Source organism: Morus notabilis, unplaced genomic scaffold (assembly GCF_000414095.1).
Source record: "Morus notabilis unplaced genomic scaffold, ASM41409v2 Scaffold1333, whole genome shotgun sequence".
In the NCBI taxonomy this organism is placed as follows: domain Eukaryota; kingdom Viridiplantae; phylum Streptophyta; class Magnoliopsida; order Rosales; family Moraceae; genus Morus; species Morus notabilis.
Window position 1 is genome coordinate 598450 of NW_010364060.1, and position 18195 is coordinate 616644.

Genomic DNA, 18195 nt, shown 5'->3' on the forward strand with positions numbered 1-18195 from the left:
ACTGTAACAAAACTCGAATCAGTGAAATCAACGAGACCTACATAGTTTAGGTGATAAAAGTGGAGGCCCCGTTCATTTCATCAATTCAAGTTTATAATTTGAGTTTTGTTACAGTAAAAAACTCTAAAAAATAGTAACGTCTAACTTTTTTCCTACAATAAAAAATTATCATATAAAGTTACATCTCAACTCAAATTAAAAACTTGAATCAGTGAACTAAACTAGTTTAAAATTAACTCATGATATTATGATTAAGGGCTTGTTTGCTATCTTATAAAGAATTTAAATTCAAAAATTTACTCTCATAAAATTTTACGTCAATAAATTAAAATCTCTGACTTAGGAGACGTTTAGTAAGAAAATTCATACCATGATTTGAATCATGATTTATAGTTCGCTACAGTGTTTTCTCTCACAAAAAATACACATAAATCAAAAATAATTTTAATCCATGAATCAAACGTCTCTTTAATTACGTGTTCCAAACTCATCCTAAATAGAAGTTTACAAGTTCATTATTCCCTTTCAATGTCCTTTCAATAAAAAAAAGAGTTAGTGTTCGTTTGGTTCGTATATTCAGAATCATGATTCATAATCATTCTCATTTTACGTGTATTTTTTATGAGAAAAAAATATCGTAGAGAACTATGAATCATGATTCGAATCAGAGATAAATACAAGAAACAAACGGGCTATTAATCATTCCTCCTTTTAATAATATAAAATTGAATTAAATTTAAAAGTTAAAATCATTGTCTTTCAAACACGTGTACGCGCCATATAATTCGAAATCTTTAGCGCTAGAGTAAAGTCCATTCCATCCGTAAACAGCCAAAAACCACTTTCAAACAGCTTTCCTCAGTTCCCACATACTCTCTTATCTCCTCTCTTTCTCTCACCAAGTTCCGAAGCTCCCATGGAGATCGGGATCAAAATGCCGACAGAATGGGAAGAGAAATCGGCGCTGTACGAGGCCTACAACGAGCTCCACGGTCTAGCCCAGGAGTTCCAGACGCCGTTCGACGCGCCGGCGGTGCTTGTCGTCGGCCACCAGACCGACGGCAAGAGCGCCCTCGTCGAAGCCCTAATGGGATTCCAGTTCAACCACGTCGGCGGCGGCACCAAGACCCGCCGTCCCATCACCCTCCACATGCGCTACCACCCCGACCGCGAGTCGCCGTTGTGCCGTCTCGTCTCCGACGCCGATCCCGCTCTCGCCGAGGACAAGTCGCTCAAGGAAGTTCAGGTGATTTTGCTTCTTGTTTCGATTTCCAATTTTGGAGTAAGAGCTTTAATTTTTGATTGCCTTTTTTTTAGAATTTATATATTTTTCTGGTTTGCTTTTTTGTAGAATGTGGTGGGGTATGAACATGGTTGGATGAAAATTCGTCAACAAAATAATAACGAATTTTGAAATAAATTAATGCGATTTCGTCAACAAAATAATAACGAATTTTGAAATAAATTAATGCGATTCACAGCAATATAAATACAAAAAAATAAAGTTAAATGTAACAAAAATAAGAACACATGAAAATTTATAATGATTTACCCTCAATTTAAGAGTTACATTCATTGTGGGAAGGAGAAGAGAATTTCACTAATTTGAGAAGAGATTATACGTTTTTTCTCAATGTAAGACTTCGGGAAATTTCTAGTCTATAAGATATTTTTTTTATTTTTTGGGATAGTTTTCTAAAAAATAGAGATTACAATTAATTAGTACGGTTTTCATATTTAAATTTCATATTTAAAATACAAATCTTGACTTTTAGAGCAAATCTCGCGGATTCATTATCTTCCTGTAGCCTCGACTTTGTAATAGCCTCGACTTCATAAGAGTGGGGCGAAGCCTTTTCGCCTTAGGTGTAGCCTGAAGCCTCGTCTCCTTGAACACTTCTTGAAGCCTTGTAAAGCCTCGACTCCTTAAACACTTGGTCTTACGAAGCTCGACTCCTTAAACACTTTATTGATCTTGAGAAGCCTCGATTCTGCGAGGATTGGACGAAGCCTCTTCTCCCTAAGCACAACATGAAGCCTCGTCCCTTTGAACATTCTTGAAGCTTCTTAAAGGGTCGACTTTTTGCTGTTATTGCTTAATATTGACGATGTGGCACCGTGATTGAGTTGTCTGTGTACTCTTAATGGGCTTCTTAATGACATTGGGCAATAGGTCTATGTTCTTACCCTACAACAAATGATGAATGATTAGTGTGAAATAGAGGAATTTTTATGTCTATTTTTCTTTTGGTAATGCTGTGTCGTTCAATTCATAGAAAGAGGAAAAGAAGTTTTGGAGTAATTATTCTTTTTTTTTTTAGACTGAAATGGTAAGACAGAGAGTTACATGGGCAAATTAGATAAGTTATTTATTTATTCATTATTTTACTTGACAACGGTTTTTTTTCCTTCTCTGAAAACAGTTGGCTGTTGCTTTGAAAATAGAAAAGAAAAAAAAATTGCTTGCTATTTGTAGAAGATAAACTGTCTTTTCTTTGTCCTTTTCCTTTAATGGGAAATGACGAGGGAAAAAAAATCTATGGTGCAAGACTGACTATTAATAAAAAGAGGTTGTTTCTTTACTTATGTTCCATTAACGCTTCCATTTTTTTTTTTTAAATGTTAAACTTAGACCGGCGTTTGATTGATGAGTTTTCCTTTTGTCTTTTCTAGTTGCTAAACGACAAAGCAAATCCTGTTAATACTAAGTATTATTTTTGTCTTGGCAAACAAGGGTTTTCTTAAATTATATTTTAGTTATGTAAAAATTAATATTAATGTAAAGATGGATTTAGTAGATAATTCCGTTATATTATAAAACAATGATAAAATGGAACGATAAAAATGGATAATCTTGCATTGTTGTAACTTGTATTTTGGCCAAGTAAATGGGATACTAGCCATCTGAAAAACAATACTAAGATTTGAATTTCCTTATCTTAAAATTCTCTATGGTGGTTTTCCAGCATTATTGCTGTGGTTTCTCTAATTCATAAACCTTGTTACATGTGATGTGTTGCTTTCCCTTCTACTGTGAAAAAGAAACGAATATTCCAATATTAATGGCGTATGTAGCAATATGATAAGAACAGAGTATTTACTTATATTCGAGATCGTTTCAAGCTTCTGATGGCTCCAATACTTACAGTCATGATGTATTTATAATATGACTCCATTATCTTGGGTGCCCTGCAGGCATACATTGAAGCTGAAAACATGAGGTTGGAAAGTGAGCCTTCTCAATTCTCCGCAAAAGAAATAATCATTAACGTGGAGTACAAGTATTGCCCAAATCTCACCATTATAGATACTCCTGGACTCATTGCTCCTGCTCCTGGTCGAAAGAATCGAGAATTACAGGTCAACCATCAAAATCAGTGAAACATGTTTAACATGAGATCCATTATTTCCTTGTTATTGTGGCCGATTGGTTGTGATTGATTTAAATTTTAATTTGTGACAGGCTCAAGCTCGTGCAGTGGAGTCACTAGTCCGAACAAAAATGCAGCATAAAGAATTTATTATATTGTGTCTTGAAGATTGCAGTGACTGGAGCAATGCAACTACAAGAAGGGTGGTGATGCAAGTATGTCATTTTGATAGCTTGTCTGCATTTGTGCTTAGTAAAGTGAGGAGTGTTAGGTACTTTTAAATGGTTTGACACATAGGAACTTGACGTACCACGAAAGAAAGAAAATAAAAGAAGGGAAAAGGGAATAAGAAAAAAGAAAAGAGACATATGAGTATGGAAATAGATGACTCGAGCATAGTTACATGAGTTCTGAGCAATGATTTTATTAGCTATAACTAAAAAAATAATGGTTTATTTGTTGCTATTACTACTTGCTTTTCGAACAAACTCCTAATTTTGTACCTGGCAAATACACAACTTGAAATTTAGTTTAACTTGCAGCAGTCGGTAGCAGCTGTATACTTTTGTCTGACTATATGCTTTTAATTTTGAGATGAGGTGTGCAAACTTGAATCCTTGTCATTAAGCCAGCTTAAGCTGATGGAATTGTGTTGCGAATCTTTGCAGATTGATCCTGAGCTTTCAAGAACTGTTATTGTCTCAACCAAGCTTGATACCAAGATACCCCAGTTTGCACGTTCATCAGATGTGGAAGTATTCCTTTCACCTCCTGCATGCACGCTTGATGGCTTCATACTTGGTGACTCTCCCTTCTTTACATCTGTCCCTTCTGGAAGAGTTGGTTCTGGGCCCGATTCAGTTTATAGATCAAATGACGAGTTTAAACAGGTTATTCAGTTTACCATTTTGTTCTTATATTTGTTTCCTCGCTTCTAGGAAATATACATGTTTTCTATGATCATCTATATCATTTTATCCGACTATTATGACCCCAGTTATACTTAAACATTGTTGTTAACATCATTTCCCATCTTTTTAACTTTTCTTTCTTGAGATATTCGATGTCATCATGCTATTGCTGTCCATTAGCAATGAGAATCATGGTAGAAAAAAGTGCAGCATAGAGTATATTTTAATATTTCAAGTTTTATTCATGGTTTGGTGCACCCTTAACTCATTCATGTTTGGCAACTTGTGGCCCAAACTTTCAATCTTGGCTAATGTGACCCTAAATTTGGAAATCTGTTTCAATTGTGGTCCAATAGCTTGCAGACTGCAATTAAGGGATGCATGCATCCGAAACTTTTTGTTGATTCGTAAGTTAGACCCTGAACTTTTAAATTTTGGCATTTGGTACCCAAATTGCCATTTATCAATCGAAGTCCGTTATTGATTGATTGGACTGCATTGCCAAAGATGATCAAATGTAGGTTTTTGGATGCAAAATTAAAAGTTTGAGAGATCCAACTTGTAAATTAAAAAAGTTCAGTGCACTGGTGCAATTTACCCTTTATTCAATTGGTTCGAAGTTTTAGAAATAAGTTGAATTTATTTAGCTCATGGGTTGTGTCATTTGTTGATAAGGCATACAACCTTTGACCCATTTTATTATTATATACATTCAATCCTAGTAGTTAAATGGTACCTCCAACAAGGAGATATCTAGTTCCAACTCATAATTGAGTAAAAGAGCTGACCAGCTGGGAAGAGTTTAATTAAAGGGTACATCAATGCCCGTTGTGCGCCTAGTAGTTTTACTGTAGGAAAACTTTACAAAGAATTTACTATAATGCAATTTTGATGGGGATTTTTTTTTTCCTGAAGCATTTACAGTATTTTAATTTTTTCTTTCTTTTGCTGTGACAACTTGTCTTCTACCATTTTTCATTTGCATCTTTTTTCTTTCTTTTGCTGCGACAGCTCGTCTTCTACCATTTTTCGTTTGCATCTTTTTTCATTCATTTGATAAATTACTCATTTCTGGTAAAGAGGAAAAAAAAGAAAAAGAAAAATAAAGGTGATAAATTGAATCCGTTTCATCTGATGGGTAGCTATCATCTTATCTTATGCAGTTTCTAGTTGAGTTAGGACTGAGCGTTCTTTTAAACAAAAGATTTTTTTTGCCTTTTATGTGTTTATGTGTTTATGCTTAACTATTGGCTTAAGACTTCTGCAAGTATTTCTTGTTTACTAATCTCCCTCTGAAACCTGTAGGTTTTATCTTTATTTTCTAAGTGCAGGCAATTTCCTTAAGGGAGATGGAAGATGTTGCATCATTGGAGGAGAAATTGGGCAGGTTGCTTTCAGTGCAAGAAAGAAGTAGAATAGGTGTTAGCAAACTCAGGTTGTTTTTGGAAGAATTGTTACAGAAGAGGTATGAAAAATTTGTGTGGCTTTATATTTGCTTGCCTATTCCCATTACTTTGTGTTTTAACCCACATGCTTTCAAGTACAATTTTGAGAGGATATCTTTCCAGGTACATGGATAGCGTTCCATCAATCATTCCCCTTCTTGAAAAGGAATACAGAAGCACAACAAGAAAGATGAATGAAATAAATCAAGAACTCAGGTTTGAGGTTCACCTGATCCAAAAAGTTTTCTACCCAAGTTACATGGGTTTCATAGTTTAAATTCTTGTACGTTGTGTGTAGTTTGGGCAATGAGGATATATTTTATGTTGACTTCTTTTATTTTTTCCCCAATTGTTTTGTAATGGTTAGTGGTTGCGTGCACATTCGATTTTATGTTACTAGCTGACTGACTGTATTCCATTATATGTGTAAACGCAGCACTTTGGATGAAGTAAAACTAAAGGAGAAAGGAAGAGATGATCTGTTCTTGACCAAGGTTATTATTAACTGAGGCAATCTCTTTCTGACGAGTAATGCCAATTTCTTATGGCTATTAACCAATATTGCTGTAGCTCTTTCTTATTTACGGAAAAATCTTAGCATGGAAAAGAGATAAGCAAGTTTATATGCTCAACTGTTGTTACAATTTTGCCTTAATTGTACTGTTTCAACGCTTTCAGACTTTCTAAAAGTCTTAGAGTGCATGCACTACATGCCATTATTATTACTGCTGCAGTTTCACGTTTGCTTAAGCTGACTAATATATTTTGTTATTCAGCTGTCATTGCTGTTGAAAGGAACAGTTGTTGCACCTCCAGATAAATTTGGTAAAGTACCTTAATTTCACTCACCATGGGCAGTGTTCCTTTTTTTTTTCCTGTTCAGTTTCCATTGGCTAATTTAGGATGTGGTGGATCAGTATTTGTAGCTTGTCATCTTTTGGAAGACTATAATATACTATTTTTGCTCAAAATAATGATATCCAGGTGCTGATCATGTAGTATGGTTTGGAAAAGAATATTAAGTTATCATTTTACGTTTTGAAGGTGAAACATTGCAAGATGAGAGAACCAATGGGGGAGCATTTGTTGGTATTGATGGTCTTCAGATCCCTCACAAGCTTATACCTGTAAGCTATTCATTTATGCAAATATTCTGTCAACTAAATTTCTTCATGTTTGCATTCGCCAAAAAAAAAAAAAAAAAAAAAAAAAAAATTCTTTTTTGCATGTTTCTGCTTCACACTATGCGCTTCATGTATAACGCTTTATTTAGATCATAGCATATAGCTGAAACTGTGGTCTATTTCTTCAAAAGAAAAGGACAAATTCTAGATCGTTTTGCAAGTTTATTTTTATCAGATAATAATCCTGGTTTCTTTTATCTGATTGTGAGTATAAATCAGGCAATACATATCTCTATGCATCCAACATTTTGCTTTTGTGCCCCAAATGTTTAGAATGCAGGAATGCGTTTATATGGAGGAGCACAGTATCATCGTGCCATGGCTGATTTCCGCTTTATTGTTGGAGGAACCAAATGCCCTCCAATTACGCGGGAAGAAATTGTAAATGCTTGTGGAGTTGAAGACATACATGATGGAACAAACTATTCGAGGTACTTCTGACATCAAATAACTCATTTCAGATCTAATTATTTCTGAATCGGCAGAAGGTTTGCTCTCTTTTGTTTATTAATCTTAATTTCTTTTCCTTAATCAGGACAGCCTGTGTTATAGCTGTTGCAAAGGCTCGTGATACCTTTGAACCATTTCTTTGTCAGGTGATAAGAAATGTTCCTTAATCCCATCATCTGTTTACCCCTGTACATCCATATATTTATCTTTTTGGATTGGTGTTTTTGTTTATCAACTAATGTACTCTTTAGCCCTTTCACAAGTAAAAGTTTTTGGTGGCCCGTTGCCATCTACAGTAAAACTGATATTCCTTTGTTCGTGGGTTTAGTTAGGTTCTAGACTCTTGCACATCCTAAAGAGATTGCTTCCAATTTCCGTCCATCTTTTAAAGGTGTGAGCTCTATCCTCTAGTTGTTGAAGGGATTTATAACTTGTACTTAGAGTACCTCCTGAATATCTGGCACTTAATATTTCAATTATTCTTTTTAACTTTGAATTCAACAGAAAGATGGTGAGTATCTAAGTGGTCATGACATGTTTATCAGACGTGTTGCTGCTGCCTACAACAACTTTGCGGAAGCTACTGAAAGAGCTTGCCGTGAAAAGTAAGGCTCTTATCATGGCTACATTTGTGTGATTATATTGCAGACAACTAATTTGTTTCAACATCAGTGTTTCTCATAGTTTTGGTGAATACGAAGGATTTCTGATTTTGAGACAACTGCAAATGGACAATAATCTTCTCCAAAATATGCCACTTCTTCGTTTTGAGTTTTAAAGAAAGATTTTTCAAGGATGTAAAGGACATCGGTTGTTTCTATAATTTTCTCAAGCCTGGAAGATACTGATACTACATTCCTAGTCGCTAAGAAATGAAAAGTTAGGCCTCGCTTAGTTCTACGATTCGAGTTTTTAATTCGAGCTGAGATGTGACTTTTTGTGAGAGCTTTTTACTGTAGCAGAAAAAGTTAGATGCGACTTTTTGTGAGAGCTTTTTACTGTAGCAACTGGAATTGAAAACTTGTTCGGATAACTTTCACATTTTTGTCTCTATAAAGGAGTCAGTAAAGTGCATTTTTCGCATTAAACCGTCTTTGGAAAAGGAAGAGGTTGTTTGACACTTTAATTAGAACAGGCTGGACTATGGCTGTCAAAATAGGGAGTTGGGAGAAGAGAAGTATTTAACAATCTACTTTTTATAGTATTGTTTCTACCTAGGTGTCTTGTAAACATTAAACGATTTGACACCCAGTTGATGACGAATAAAGCTTGAGGTGCTTATTGTTATTCTTTGATACTCCCTTCTAACTTCCAGGTGTTATATTGAAGTTTTGGGTTCCCCATGCGCAATTAATCCTGTTTTCCATTTGTACTAATCTGTGTATGTTATTGTTGCTTAGGATGAATTTTAAGGTCTTTGATACGTTTCTGTTGTAGATGCATGGAAGATTTAATAAGCACCACCCGATATGTCACGTGGTCTCTTCACAACAAGGTTGTCATGGCTAATCTGTAATGATGGATTTATATTTTCTTTTATTGCTACTCAAATTAATCTCCTTTCTGTCTGAAATTAGCTGTCCATACAAATATATTGAAGAATATGATCTAAACATTTTGTATCAGGTAGATGATCCATGGTCATTTCTACTAATTTTGACTATCATTTTCATCATCTTTCCAGTGATTTATTTTTCATGAAAATTTCTTTGAATGAATAGGTTTCTGCCTTGAGTTTTCACCAGATTAAGAAACCAATACATTTTAAATTCATAACTTCAGTTTTTATGATTATCTTATGCATCTGTTGGTATCAAATTGTAGAATCGAGCTGGATTACGTCAGTTCTTAGACTCGTTTGCTGGAACAGAACAGTCCACTGTTGGTGTTACTGTATCTGCTGGACTTTCTCAAGATCTGTCATATGGATCAGGCAATGAGAAGCAGGAATCAAAGCCGAGGGCAGATGTGAAGCTGAGTCATCTGGCTTCTGGAATTGACTCAACCTCTGTTGTGCAGACAACAGAAACAAAGCTTGCTGATCTTTTAGACAGCACACTTTGGAATAGGAAGCTCGCTCCTTCCTCTGAACGGATTGTTTATGCTTTGGTACAGCAGATATTTCATGGAATTAGAGAATATTTCTTGGCCTCTGCTGAATTGAAGGTTTGCGTCACAAATGCTTTAGCTGTTACTGCATATTGTGTCGTCCGTTATTTGTGGTTACTGTTTTTGTACCTATCATTTCTATGACTGACTTCGGTCTGCGGTCTTTATTCTTATATCATCTTTCTTTTTTCCTGGTGTGTTCTGCTTCCATGTTTTTCTAGCGTCAGCTTATTTTTCTTTAGTTTCTCAGAGTGAGGGAGCAACGTATTACCAGATTGCTAACAGCTGAATCCATAAAAAAGAAAGGATAAATCAAACTATGATCTACTAATAGTTTGCTTCGTTTTTGTTTGCTTCCTTTTCTTTTCTTTCCTTTTTTTTTTTGTCCTGCTCGTTCTAAACCACTTTTGTATTTCTTTTGCAGTTCAACTGTTTTCTTCTGATGCCAGTTGTAGACAAGTTGCCTGCTCTACTCGGGGAGGACTTAGAATCTGCTTTTGAAGATGACATGGATAATATTTTCGATATCAGCAATCTAAGACATTCATTAGGCCAGAGAAAACGAGATGCAGAAATCGAGCTGAAAAGAGTATGCAAACTATTTTTCTTTTCTTCCTAATTAGACCTGTGAATTTTAGCCCAAACTCTCTTCATCTTCCGTTGACCAAATATTTTCGTGATCTTGCAGATACAGAGGCTCAAGGAGAAGTTCCGCTCGATACACAAGCAGATTTGTTTGCATCAAGTTGATTTAAAACCTGGTTCCAACTCGCAGCAGTGATTCCTCATTTATGTTGGGATAATATTTATTTGTATTTGTCAACTGGAACTTCTTTTATTGTTGTCATGAACGAAGAAAAGTCAGAAAAGTTGAAGTTTCGTTGTGGTTGGCCTCGAGTAGATGACCTTAAACTAATGTATGAACAGATGGCCTTGAGTAGATGACCTTAAATGGAATGTTGATATTTTGAGCCTTGCCATAGCTTTTTGTGTTGAACAGATTTCTTAAGTTGCTATTTATTGTTCTAATTCCTGGATTTTATCTCAGTAGTGAGCCAAATTACTTATTTGTTAATCAACACTACTTTTACGGCATTGGAATGGGGGATTAGATTTGACCTATAGATGTTGCCAGAGCAGAAATGCAGACCATTGGGATTTAGTATGCAAATTACAGTAGCATAGAGAAACTCATTCATTTTTATTTAGAAGAAAAAAAAATTGTCATGGGAAACGTCCTCAATCTCAGTGAGAAAGTAGCAATTTTCACTTCTTATGGATAGAAAAAATCTAGAAAGTAATGCTTGTACTCTTACTTGCAGAAACCTTTTTATCAAAGCTTGTGAAGCTATTGCTCTTAGAAGAAGTCATCCTAGAACAGGAAGGATCAGGCTCATCTGGAAAACTGTCCGACTATTCCACAATCATCTTGGGCTGCTCGAGTGTCGGAAGGTTTGCATATCGCAGTAGATATTGCACAACCCTTCTCATGCTTGGCCTTGTGTCGGGATGGGGATGAGAGCAGAGTAGGCCAAGACTGAGCACAAGGCCAACTTCATCTGCATCATAGACTCATAGTCATCCAATGTTGGATCAACGGCTCTGGTAATATCACCTTGACAATGCCGTTGCCTTACCCAATCCACCAATACCAGCTCAGCTGCAGGCTTATGGGGGTCTATTGGCCTCCTTCCGCAAACAACTTCCAACAGAAGTATAGTGTAACCATATACGTCTGTGCTTGTTGTGGCTTTTCCAGTTCTTGCGAGTTCCGGGCCATGTAACCTAGTGTTCCTACGATGTTGGTTGTTTCCGGATTGTTTCCATGGTCGTATGCTCTTGCCAGGCCAAAGTCCCCTAGTTTTGCACTGAGATCTGCATCGAATTTGAATGTTACTGGGTTTAACGTCTCTATGAACCACCATCTGCTCACATTCTTCGTGGAGATACAGCAATGCTTGAGCTACATCAGTGAGGATCTTGTATCTTTGCTCCCAGCTTAGCTTTTTCTTCGGGTTTTCATTTTTGCAAAGAAGCTTGTCAAGGCTCCCATTTGGTATATAATCATAAACAAGGAGGAGATCGTCCATGTAACTGCACAAGATTTCGATGCCTCAGTCTTCCCATGCTGGTTATTTCCGCAATGAATTCTTTCGTTCCTTCACGGGAGTTGTTAGAAATTCGTTTTACAGCCACTTCTAGCCCAGTACTTCGTATCACCCCCTTGTGCACTCTCCCAAATCCTCCAGACCCAACAAGGTTCTTCTCTCCAAAGCCCCTAGTGGCAGAGTAAAGCTCGGAGTATTTATATTTCCAAGCTCCATATTCAACTTCCCAATCTTCAAAAATCTCATCCTCTCGGATACTGAGTAAAATATGAACAGCAGCAAAGATGGCCCAGATAAAAAGGGTGACACTAGCTAAAGTTATACCTACTTTAAACCCTTTTTGTTGCACTACCTTATTAGTATCCGTTGGAAGCATCGGGAGCTTCTTTGGATCCAAGTCTGGTGCCCTTCCTCCAATCCTAAAGCTCCAGCCATGGACTTTATGGGTAGCAAAGATAGAGATGCAACTATGGGCCGAGACCCGTGGGCTAGCCCGGGCTCATTCTGATACAATGTCAAGCCAGGTCGGCCCGAAACAATACTATTCAAGGCACAACCCAACCCAACAAAATTGATGGGTTAGGTTGGGCTTCCATTTCTCAGCTCATGGGCCGGCCCATGAATTTTCATGGGCCAGGCCGTGCCGGCACGAATAGGCTCAACATGGGCCGGCCAATCCCGGCCCATGTAAGGCTCACTTGATTAAGCATATATGGACCCACAATGGGCCAGTCCCTGAAAGACTCATTATAGTCCAATTTCATATATATATATATATCATTATGTACTTTTTGCTATGTTCACTCGTGATTGGAGAATAACTTCTGCAAGGCCTAACATATCAGGCTTTTTATGTTTTTTATTTGTTTGATTTTTATTTAGTAATTTTATAAACATTTTATATATAATTATCCTGACTGTACTCATTTTTTCTTATTAAGATTTTATTACATAAGGTTTTTCTTAGAAAGATTTTAATGAGGCGGTCGTAAATAGATATCTCTTTTCATATTTTCATTAACTATTTAGACTTTTATTAACTTGTTTAGAAATTTAAAAACAAATATTAAGAAAAATTAAAAATTGAAGATTGACCCATTTAAACCCATGATGAGTCTACCCATCCTAACTTGTTGATGGACTCAAATGGGTTGGCCCACGTGGCTCAATTGACCCACGAAAAATTAACTTATAGTGTGGACTGAGTCAAAATTTAGGGAGAAAGAGGAAAATAGGTCAAGACTTGAGATGAATTAAAATTAATAGGCTAATAGTTTACATAAGTTAATAAATATGTTAAATTATTGTTTTCGTCCATAACTTGTCTGGTTATGAACCATCACTTGACAAGTTACTTGTCCATAACTTTTCTGGCTATGAACCATAACTTAACAAGTTTGTCCATAACTTATCTGGTTATAAACCATAACTTGATAAGTTATAGCCAATTAATTTCTATAACTAAAATTTGGTCTATATACTTTTTTAAGCTAACCCACAAAAATCATTGATTGGACCAACCTAACCTACGGTCCGTGTGGGTCTAAGTAGAATGGACTGGACCATGCCGGGTCGGCCCGTTCTAGCAGAGAGCAAACCAGTTGAAGCGGAGAAGCCAACGTACATGTATTCATCCATCACCGGCGAGAGATCAATGGGATACGATAAAAGTGGTCGTGCTGGCCTTCCCATGCCGAGAGGAGGTGTGTGTGTGTTTATGTGTATAACTTAACACTAGCGATTTTATTTTTTAATTAAAAAATAAAATCACTAGTATTAAGTTCTATAAAGCAACTTTGAAGTCGGCAAAATACTAGCAAAATCGTTTTCATCTTGAAGAGAAGATTTATAATGTTTCTTTTCGCTGAAATAGATGTCCAGGGCAAATTTTTCTACCTTTGATAAATGAGATCAAGTTGTCGAGGGCACATGTGGATAAGATGTAATTTATTCGAACGTTTGTTTAATATCTCTAATCTCTAACTATTAGAAATTCCCATCTATGAAGTTTACGATTATTCATGCCACGTGCTTTTTTTTTTCCGCTTTGTTTTTAAGAAAATTCATGCTCCAGATCTGCTCCCATGAAGAACTGTGCAGTAACGAAACTTTGCACATTTTCACTGTTAAGTTGTAGAGTCTAATTATATTATAATGATTATTGCCTTATAAAGTAGAATTCACGGATCGATTAAGGCAAAATGGGGTCCGTTGATTTTGAGTTAATTAGATAAATTAGAGAAGACGAGAGTTGTGAGGTATGCGATTTTTCACTTGTAAATATTTCTCTTCTTCATCATATTAAAAAACTGTTAAAAGAGCACGTCGTTTTATATTAATAGAACCTCTAAATATTTACACATTTGTTGTTATTTGATTTAATTATCTCTGATTTTATTGCTTTCAATAATATAAAATTAAAACATCTAATTCCTAACATTTGCTTCATTTTCTTTTTTTGGTGAATGCAACAATTTGGACATTGTTTTAATAAAGATACAACAGAGGTGATCATGTTGTCTTTCTTTAGGGCTACAAGTAGGCTCGCAAATCTGAATTGGTTTACAAAGCATAATTGTTTTTTAAGAGCCAAGTTGGGTGTTTTTGTAAATATTTCAAGGGACATTTGTGGATATTTTCTCACATTTTTTGCTGAAATTGGAAAAACAAACTTTCCTTGTAATTGCCTATGAATCTCTTCGAGTAACAAAACGAGTAAATGAATTTAGGATTAATCTTATTTCCGCTTCATGAACTAATGAGTTAATTCCGTTTTGATTTTTGACATCCAAAACGTTCCATTGAATCCTTCCATTAAAAATTTGTGAAAATGTGGATGAAAAATGGCATGTGGAAGTTATTGGAATTATTTTAATGGGATTCCTTATAAAAGGTCTTAAAACAGACAAGAACAAATTGTCGAACGATTAATTGTTGAGGAATTGACAAGAATTGGTTGTCATCTGAAGAAAATGTTAGTGGATTTTGCACGTGCATATGAGAGTTCTTGGGTTCATTGGCCAAATGTAGGGAAGATTAAGAGCATCTTTAAGCAAATTCTCAAAATTTTAGTTAAATTCTAATTAAAATGGCTAAAAAGCTATTTGAATTAGTAATTTTTTAATAAGTTACTCCAACCATACTCTATTTTAGCTAAATATAGATTATTTTATTAAATTTATAATATATATAATTTTATTGAATTTATAAAAGAATTTTTATATTTATTACGGTTGAAAGAATAAAATAATACAAAAAAATAAAATGTCTAGTCTCCTTATGCTACTTATATTTAGTTAGTGTGGAAGACATTCTCTAAAATAGCTAACTATTTAGCTAATAGTTAGAGTAGAGAAAAGTTAAAAAAGAAAAAAAAAACTAAATCATTAGCCATTTTGATTAAAAAAAAAAGTTAGTATTATTAGAGTTGCTCTAATTGGTGTGAGAAAATTTTGGCAAGAATTCGGAAAGGTACCTTTAACGTCTTATTTGTAAGAGTTAATGTTAAAAATTTACAACATACGATATAAAATTAGTATAATTACAAATTTAATTATTAAAAACTTAACTAACGCCTAAAATAATAATACTTACCTATAATTAAAAAATGTCCTACTAGAAGAATACCCAAAATTAAAAGTAATATGTATATATATTTATTTAGAATTCAATGGGCTTTAATTATTTTTTAATGCTAGCAAAACCATTAGAATTATAGTCTGACTTAAAACTTAAGGGCTATTTTGAATAGTTTTAGAAAAGGTTGGGGACATTGTGAAAAAATGGTCTTTCAGGAACATTTACAAAATTAATCAAAATTATCCTAAAAAGGATTATTGTCAATGATGTCTTTAAATTTTAAAATTATTTTAAGTTTGTCTTTTAAATTTTAAAAATTATTATTTTATCTTATAAATTTTAAATTATTTTCGTTTACTACTGTTGCAATTTTTATTAAAAATAAAATTATTTTTAAAAAAGGTCGGGGGACAATGTGAAAAATGGTCTTTGCGGGCCATTTATGAAATTAATCAAAATTATCCCAAAAAAAAATTAAAGAAAAATAAAGGGAAGGCAAATCGGGAAAGAGAAAGATGATGAAAAACTGAAAAAGCTTCGAGGGAAGAAGAAGAGAGTGGAATTGGCGCGAGCGCCAACTGAATCTTCTCATCAAAACTTCCTTTGCACTTTGCAGTTTTGGCGCCTCCATGGTAAAGTCTGCAACTTTTTCCTCTTCATTTTCTTGTATTCTCTCTCTGTTTCTCTTGCACAAAATCGCAGCTCCTTTGAATGAATGAATGAATAGATGCTAATCAGTAATCGGTGAAATTAGGAAAGTGGAGAAGACAAACCGAATCTGAAGCTCTACTCTTACTGGAGAAGTTCTTGCTCGTTTCGTGTCAGAATCGCCCTCAGCTTGAAAGGTAATCACTTCTTTTTCCGTCTGTTTTTTTTTTTTTTTTTTTTTTTTAAATTAAAAAAAAAAACAGAAGTTTGTAGTTTTTTTTTTTTTTTTTAAATTAAAAAAAAATACAGAAGTTTGTAGTTTGATTGATTTCATATAAATTATAGGGCTTAAGTATGAGTACAGAGCGGTGAACATAGTGAAGGGAGAGCAACGTAATCCAGGTTTTGTTGGATCCAACTATCAGTGAATCTTTATGTTTTTTGTTTTTTGTTTTTTGATTAATTTTCAAATTTTGCATTATTTTAGCCCTCGAATTTCAAAAGGTTACAAATTGGACATTGATGTATGATGTCCCAGATTGGCCCTTACATTTTAAAATTGTTAAAAACTCGATAGAATTAATCATGTCACGCACTGACACTCGTATATGCTTAGTTCATCAATGGTATATGGATGAAAGTTTTTAAAAATTTAAAAAATAAAATAAAAATTAAAGGGAAAGATAACTCGTTGGCTAATCAGGCGCGTGAGGGTTAAATTTAGCATTATTTGTCTGAATTGCGCTTTATTAACTAAGTATATTGGGGTTACATGCTTAATGTTTTGTGACAAAAGAGCCAAATGTGGGAATTTTCATACATCAAGGTGTGATTTGTTAATGTTTTGAAATTCGGGGCCAATTTGGGAGAAGGAACATAGTTCAGGCGTCAAAATTGAAATTGGCCATTTCTTTTTCTGAGGGGATTTCAGTAAAATTGCGTTTGTTTTGTGTGGTATTTGGATTGACTATGAGCAGAGTTTTTGAAACTGAATCCAATTGGGTTTGTGCCGGTGCTGTTGGATGGGGATATGGTGTTGGCTGACTCTTTTGCCATCTTATTGGTGAGAATCTATTTTCTCAAAGCAAACTTAAATATGCTCCTTGTTCTCAGCCTGTGCTGTAATTAACTTTTGATTGTTGAAACTATCTAGTATTTGGATGAGAAGTACCCTCAACGTCCTCTTTTGCCGACCGATCTTCGTAGAAAAGCCATAAATTTGCAGGTAATTTTTCTTATTTTCTCAACTCGTTCTCATAAAATATATCACTGCATATTTGTCATTCAGTCCAAACTTCTTGCTTGTTGCCTGAGTTAACTTCTCTTCATTCTTGGCATTTTTCGACTCACCACTTAATAAAAATAGCTCTTGGTAGGCACTCTAAAGAAAGCATTTAAGAAAGATTTACACTTCTCTATTCCGGGTTCAGAGACTATTACTTTACCCTTCATGTTTCTTTTTTCACTTTGTCAATTTTTAAATTAATTCTCATTAGTCCAAGCAAAAATAAAAAAAAATAAAAAAAACTACAATCGTCATCAAAATTACAAGTATAGTTATTTTCGTTAATTTAAAGGAAATTGCAAGTGGATGTACACATACGTTGAATGTTGTGACTTGTCCTGCTTATTCTGACAGCAAAACTTATAGATAAAACCATCAGGGGATAAATCCTTATAAAACTACAAGCGTTATGGTAAAACTGAGGAATGACACCAAGGATTGAATGAAGTTTTTCTTCCAAAATATAAAGCCAAGCAGATAAATCGGGTACAAGAAACAAAGAGTTAGTATTTTGAGTTTGTGGGGATTATTAGATGGAGTTTGGATTACCTAATTGAAATTGGAGTTCTTAAAGGATTTAAAATCCTCACTAAATCCACATCTCTCTTTGTCTCCTACCAAACCGTTGGTTGCCGAATCGAATCCGGCTGCGGAAGCGCGGTGGTGCGGTGGGGAAGAGGCGGATCGTGTATAACAAAAATTTTCATAAAACTTTTGAGATATTCTATAGATTATATTAATTTATGCACGAATAAATTATTCTCATTAATTCATTTATCAAGAACTCAATCAGGAAAAATACCTGGAAGCCGACTCGGATGATAACTTGAGTTCTCTGACCACGAACAGTCCTTGCTTCAATCTTTGTGTTTAGAAAACCAATGTCTTCCACTTCAATTCTTATAATCCACGAAGACGTGTGTGTGGGCACACATGAGACAAAACGGGTTACAATAAACACTCAAATTTTCACAAACACCATCGCATGCACGATGTTGAATTTTTGGAGAAAAATTTTTCCTTCCTTTTTCTCTTGAGAATTTCGGCCAGCCTTAACCCTTAGGGCTGAAAAATTGTTTCCAAAATTTCTATAGAGAAATTTCGG

The 18195-nt window shown here is 34.9% G+C and overlaps 2 protein-coding genes and 1 pseudogene across 2 annotated transcripts in view; 2 read left to right on the forward strand and 1 right to left on the reverse strand.

The window, feature by feature from the left end:
* The first annotated feature begins 858 nt into the window (after window positions 1-858).
* On the forward strand, window positions 859-10462 carry LOC21403162 (dynamin-like protein ARC5). The gene is made up of 17 exons (XM_010105700.2): window positions 859-1246; window positions 3196-3360; window positions 3464-3586; window positions 4040-4261; window positions 5614-5747; window positions 5851-5943; window positions 6164-6221; window positions 6504-6552; window positions 6772-6854; window positions 7185-7342; window positions 7447-7507; window positions 7690-7752; window positions 7866-7966; window positions 8799-8856; window positions 9186-9527; window positions 9895-10059; window positions 10159-10462. Exons 1-17 carry the CDS (start codon window positions 917-919, stop codon window positions 10249-10251), a joined length of 2298 nt encoding a protein of 765 aa, XP_010104002.1. The 5' UTR covers window positions 859-916; the 3' UTR covers window positions 10252-10462.
* A 437-nt stretch (window positions 10463-10899) lies between these two features.
* LOC21403164 lies at window positions 10900-13270 on the reverse strand (annotated as a pseudogene).
* A 2387-nt stretch (window positions 13271-15657) lies between these two features.
* LOC21403165 (glutathione S-transferase zeta class) overlaps window positions 15658-18195 on the forward strand; it is a 6218-nt gene continuing 3680 nt past the window's right edge. The window contains exons 1-5 of the mRNA XM_024170485.1: window positions 15658-15789; window positions 15912-16002; window positions 16151-16207; window positions 16783-16868; window positions 16959-17030. Of these exons, the coding sequence (XP_024026253.1) occupies window positions 15787-15789; window positions 15912-16002; window positions 16151-16207; window positions 16783-16868; window positions 16959-17030 (309 nt within the window). The 5' untranslated portion in view covers window positions 15658-15786. The remainder of the gene's footprint in view (window positions 15790-15911; window positions 16003-16150; window positions 16208-16782; window positions 16869-16958; window positions 17031-18195) is intronic.